Here is a 6,000-nt window from a genome sequence, read left to right as displayed (position 1 = left end):
CACTGTAGAGACAGCCAGCAGTAGGGGAGCATAGGCGGAAGCCAGAGAGAGACTGGGAGGGTAATCTTGGAGGGAGATAGAGTAGAGAGGGGAGCTTGTGAGAGAGGGAGAGGAAAAAAAAAAGACAACAGGGAAGGGAGCCAGAGAAAGAGAAAAGGACACCAAGGGGGAAAGCCTGAGAGCCAGAGACAGCAGGGAGCAGAATCTGAGAGCTAGAAACAGCTGAGAGGAAGAGAGAGACAGCAGGGAGAAGAACCTGAAAAGGAGGGAGAGACAGAGAGGCAGCAGGAAGAGGAGCTTGGGAGGGAAGGAGAGATAGCAGAGAGGAAAGCCTGGCAGGAAGGGAGAGAGAGGAACTGCAGGGATGAAGGGGAAGGGAGACAGAGAGAGATACAGCAGGGAGAGACTTTATCATTTTATTTTATTATTATTATACATTCTCTAATCACTTTATGTAATACTTTGGCAACACATGTACAAATTGTCATGCCAATAAAGTTTTCTGGATCTGAATCAGCAAGGAAGAAAACTAGGCGGGGAAGATAGCAGGGAGGAGAGCCTGAGAAGAAGAAGGAGGACCTAGGAGGAACAGGGAGGGGAAGTAGAGACTCCAGGGAAGGAAGAATTATGAGAACAGACAGCAGGAAGAAGAGCCTGGGAGAGAGTGAATGCTGAGGACCTGTGAGGGGAGGGAGTTGAGAGGGATAAGACAGGAGAGGAATCTCAAACAGGCAAAACACCTGAGGGAGAGAGAGCAAATTGCCAGAGAGGTTGAGGGACCAGTCAAGAGCCTCTGATAAAGAGAGAGCAGAGAACTGGGTCACCACTGAATGAGAAAGAAGGAAAAGCAGGAAGAGCTTGTAACATAGACAGAGACATACAAAGGCAGAGAGCTGAATTCTTTGAAAGAGAGAGAGAGAAAGTGTGACAGTCTGCAGCAGGAGACGTCTGTGAGTCCATAGACTACTCAATAGGACACCAGGATCCCAAGAGTGGAAATGGCAAACACCTTGGCAGAGCCGGGCTCCCGGGAAAACCCACTCCATTACAAAGACCAGGACTTTGAGAGCCTGAGGAGTGCCTGCCTGCGAGAGAAGAAGCTCTTTGAGGATCCGGTATTCCCGGCAGACCCACAGAGCCTGACCAACAACCCGCCAGACAAGACCATCACCTGGCTGAGACCCAAGGTAAGTCCAGGGAATGCTGGTATTTATGACGAGTTGTTTGGGATTTTATGCATCCTTTGTGTAACACAAGAACACATCTAGGGAATGGATTTACTAAAGACTTTATTCTATTGGAAAAAAGCTGAATAAATCAGGTCATTGCAGAATCTGTATCTCTCCATCCAGGTGTGCATGGAAGTCAGCCTTTCTCCATGTAAGTCTGCTGGTGAAAGGCACTTATACACAGAAGTCACTCTGTGCTGTTCCGCAACAGCTGATTTAATTGTGCGCAGAGAGGTAGACTTACCTGTGCACATGAAGATTGGCGAGGAGCAGCTACAGTGCCCACAAAGTATTTGGCCCTCCATGCTACCCCCATAGAAAGTGTACCTTGCCAGGATTGTTTAATATCAATTTCTTAGATAGATATAAAATTGTCAGGGATTGAAAACCAAGGATTGGAATGAAACCCCCAACATCCCGCAATTTGTATCCTGATTCTGCTGTGTTGTCATCCTGACTGTCCAAAAATTGTCCTGTCTTTAGTCACTGTAATAGTGCAGGGAACAATATATATATATGTGTGTGTGTTTGTGTGTGCATGTTTTTGTGTACATGTGTGCACATATGTATGTTTATGTACATAGGTGTGAGTCTAAATATGTTGTTTGTGTACAGATGTATTATGATTATTATTATGATTATATATAGCACATAGCAGAAGTACGTTGCGCTGTACGGAGACACTTAGTGGACAGTCCTTATTCCTTGCAGTTTATAATGTAATCAAGACAGGCCTGGTGAGACCGCACTTTAATTACTGTGTGCAGTCCTAGTCATAAAGAGGATGGAACGGTTCTCCTATAATGAGAGACTGGAGCAGCGAGGGCTCTTCAGCTTGGAGAAGAGATGGCTGAGAGGGGACATGATATAAGTTTATAAAATCATGAGTGGGGTGGAACAGGTAAATAAAGGACGGTTATTTGCCCTTTCAAATAATATTAAAACAAGGGGACACTCCATGAAAGTAACAACAGCAGATTCAAAATAAATAGTGCACAGAGTGTAAAAAGTACTATCAAGCTGTGGAATCTAATGCCAGAGGACGTGGTTAAGGCGACTGGCATAGCATGGTTTAAAAGAGTTTGAACAAGTTCCTGGAGGAAAAGTTCGTAAACCAATATTAGCCAGGAAGACTTGGGAAAGCCATCGCTTTTTGGGATCTGCCGGGTATATGAGACCCAGACTGGACGCTGTGGGAGACGGGATGCTGGGCTCAATGGGCCTTGGTCAGTAGAAGGTCCATGGTAGGCAAGAAGTAAATCTGGAGGTTATATGTAGGATTAATGAAGGAAAAGGGGCAGCTTTAATTGAATAAATTGTCTATAGGTGTTGGTATGTGTCTTGCTGCTCCAGCACTAGCCCGAGGCACAGCAGGAGAACACGAGGAGACTATCATTTCTTTCCTGTCCGCACAGGATGGAACTTCTGTCTGGAAGTTTGCAGGCTGATTTGGACTATGTGAGGGGGGGGGGGGGGGGGACGACACTCAGATTTTCAAACCACTGAAAAACCAAATGACTCCTGCTCCATTCCCCTAACTCCACACCCTCCAGCTTCTGACACATCTAAACAGGGACAAGGTTGAACAAACTTCCTCGTTCAGCTGACGGAAGAGAGCAAACAGCGGTGACTTTCTCTGTGACCTTGACTGATCTCCTTTCTTTCTTTCCTTTGCAGGACATTTGCAAATCCCCCCAGTTTGTCCTCCAATCTGCTGCTACCACGGATATTTGCCAGGGTGAACTGGGTATGTTTTACCGGGCCACCGATGCTGAGCTGTTGGAGGGACTGGAACACAACCCTCATCTCATTCGCCAATCTGCGCGTGGGGCTGGAGTGTGTGACAGTGAGAGGGAGGCAGGAGGGCAGGTGGAGTGTGTGATGTGCATAGCTGGGAACTTTTGAATTGGGATCACCCTCAGATTGCTCTTGATGAGTGGACGGGGAAAGGGAGGGATAATGCATATTTGCTTTCTCTCTTCCGTCTGCCTCTCCTCCTGCTAATCCACACTCTCTCTTGCCCCACTCCCACCCTCCACCACCACTTCTTCCAATCTCCAGGGATAATCCCTGCATCATTCCCCTTTCTCCCTCCCTGGCCCCAGCATTCTCTTTGCTCCCACCCCTCTATAATGCACAGCTCCATCCATGGGCAGTTCTATCGTTAAGCAGGGTGAGGCGGCTGTCTCAGATGGCAAAATTTGGTTCTGGCAACAAGTGCCCCCATATACAGTCCTGTGGGAGCTGCCTTACCTTGCCATAAGACATGTTTAATAACATGCCTGTGGGCTTCCCACATAATGTGTATTGGAAGCAGTGCACTACGCTGGCAAAAGATTTTATTTTATTTAAAAAGCACTTATTACCCGCCCTTCCTATGTTCAGAGCGTGATACAAAATGAGAAATATATAGACAGTAGAGAGGGATGCAAGTAATGCAAAATCTTAGGGAGGGAGAAAAAGAACAAACATCAAGGAGTGAGATCAGTTATGCCAGAGGGTCATAGGAGAGGGGAGTGAAGACTAGGTATCATTTCCTGCAGGGGGACCAGTTGGGGTAGTCCATTGTCATCTTGGCTAGGGAATGCTCTCTTGAAGAGGAAAGTTTTTAGGGCTTTTTTGAAGAAAGTTTTTTCTCGTAGACATCTTATTGCCTTTGGTAGGCTGTTCCATAGGAGTGGTCCAGCAGAGAAGAATGTGTGTTCTCTGGTTTCCTTGAGATGTGTGAGTTTTGTAGGCAGAGCATCTAGTAGCATCTGATTAGATGATCTGAGCTGTCGGTCAGTGGTACGGATTTTTATTGTAAAGGAAAGCCATGGGGAGTTTAAGTTATAGATCAAGGAATGGATGATCATAGCCAGCTTATATTGTATTCAGTAGGAGACAGGGAGCCAGTGAAGAGATTTGAGTATAGGAGAGATGTAGTCTTCCATGGGAGTGCTAGTAAGAAGTCTTGCTGCAGAGTTTTTTTATGATCTGTAATGGACGGGTGGTGGATAGAGGTAGGCCTGTTAGGTGAGAGTTACAGTAGTCCATCCCTGAGAATAGTAGGGATTAAAGGACAGACCTAAACTCTGAATATTCAAGAAAGGGCTTAAGATGACGTAGCAAACGCAGTTTGTAGAATGAGGAGATAGCGATATTTCTTATATGGTTTCGCATGGAGAGAGAGAGGTCAATAGTGACTCTAAAGTTCCGTACACTTTGGGAGATGGGGATGGAATGGGAATCAAACGTGATGTGGTTGGGGGTGTCAGTGATTAGATGGGGTGATAATACAATGATTTCTGTTTTCGATATGTTGAGCGCTAATTTATTATCATGTAGCCATTTTTTAATCATTGTAAGGCAGTTGTTGAGGAAAGATTCCATCAGGGCCCATGTTTCTTTGAGCAGAAAAAAAAATTGAATATCATCTGCATAGATTTTATAGTGCAGTCCGAGGTTGTGTAAGGTACGGCATAGTGGGATTAGGTAAAGGTTAAATAATGCAGCAGAGAGAGACGATCCTTGGGGCACTCCAGAGCTCAGTGGCATCAGTGAGGAGGTTAAAGAGTCAGTTTGGACTTCTTGTGTCCTGTTGCTAAGGTATGATGAGAACCAGGCTAGCACTGTGCTAGTTATTCCGAAGGCGCATAATCTTGAAAGTAGGATGGAGTGATTGACCATGTCGCATGCAGTGGGAGATGTCAAGTAGGCATAGGAGGAAAGAGAAGCCATGGTTAAAACTGTGAATCACAGTACTGAGGCTAGATACCAGTAGTAATTCAGTACTATGGTGCTTCCTGAATGTGAACTGGTATTGATTGAGTATATTATTTGAGTCAATGAAGTTGCAGAGTTGATGGAGAATTTCAGTTTCTAGTCCTTTGACCTTGAAAGATAGGGTGAATATCGGGCAGTAATTGCAAATGATGGTTGGATCTGCTATCAGTTTTTTGATTGTGGGTCTAACTGAAGCTTGTTTTAGGATATCAGGGACAATGCCATATTGTAGTGATGAATTTATGAATTTGGTGATATACGGAGCAATATCTAGTTTGATTAGTTTGAGTAGGGATGTATGGCATGGATTAAGGGGGGTGGACGAAGGTTTTAGGTTGTCGATGATCTTTGTGGTGTCCGATTTTGTGATGTCTTCAAAGCATTGCCAGGTTGGGTCTTGAATTTCTGGACCAATTTGGGCTTTATTAGAGATTGAACTATTGAATGTGCTAATGACCATTGCTGTTTTGTTGGTGAAGTAAGTGGCGAATGTCTCAGCAATGCTCATCCCCGGGATGGTGGGAGGAAGAGTAGAGGAGGTCAAGCTTGGGTTGATTATATTCTTTACTGAAGTATATAATTCTCTGGGCTTGTTCCATGAGGCTGACAGATTTTTGTAGATGTAGGATTCTTTGCAGCGATGATGGCCCCTTGATATGATGTCACTTTATCATAGTAAAGAGTTTTATTTGTCTGAGATGGGTCTTTCCTCTATTTTCGCTCATATTTTCTTAGCTCACATTTCTGGGTTTGTAGTGTGGTATTGTACCATTGTGCGGATTTTGATCTTTTCATTGAGTGTAGTTTCAGAGGGGCAAGTTTGTCGAGTGTGGATGTAAAGGTAGAGTTCCAGCGTTCTAATAGTTCTTCAAGTGTGTTACAAGAGATGTTGTCTAGAATTGGAGTGAGGTTGGATGCAAGAGACATTGGGTCAATATGGTCCTGTTTTATGGTTGTTGTACTGTTTCCATGGGGGATTTGATCACAGGATTTGGGTTTCAGGGCA

At 44.8% G+C, this 6,000-nt stretch overlaps 1 protein-coding gene across 1 annotated transcript in view; it reads left to right on the top strand.

The window, feature by feature from the left end:
- The first annotated feature begins 555 nt into the window (after window positions 1–555).
- The window catches only part of LOC115073017 (calpain-1 catalytic subunit-like), a 62,326-nt gene continuing 56,881 nt past the window's right edge, over window positions 556–6,000 (top strand). Inside the window, exons 1-2 of the mRNA XM_029571125.1 lie at window positions 556–1,187; window positions 2,907–2,976. Coding sequence (XP_029426985.1) covers window positions 999–1,187; window positions 2,907–2,976 — 259 coding nt within the window. The 5' untranslated portion in view covers window positions 556–998. The remainder of the gene's footprint in view (window positions 1,188–2,906; window positions 2,977–6,000) is intronic.

This window comes from Rhinatrema bivittatum, chromosome 11 (genome assembly GCF_901001135.1).
Source record: "Rhinatrema bivittatum chromosome 11, aRhiBiv1.1, whole genome shotgun sequence".
NCBI lineage: Eukaryota > Metazoa > Chordata > Amphibia > Gymnophiona > Rhinatrematidae > Rhinatrema > Rhinatrema bivittatum.
The sequence above is the reverse complement of the archived record's forward strand: the minus strand, read 5'-3'. Positions and strand labels throughout refer to the sequence as shown.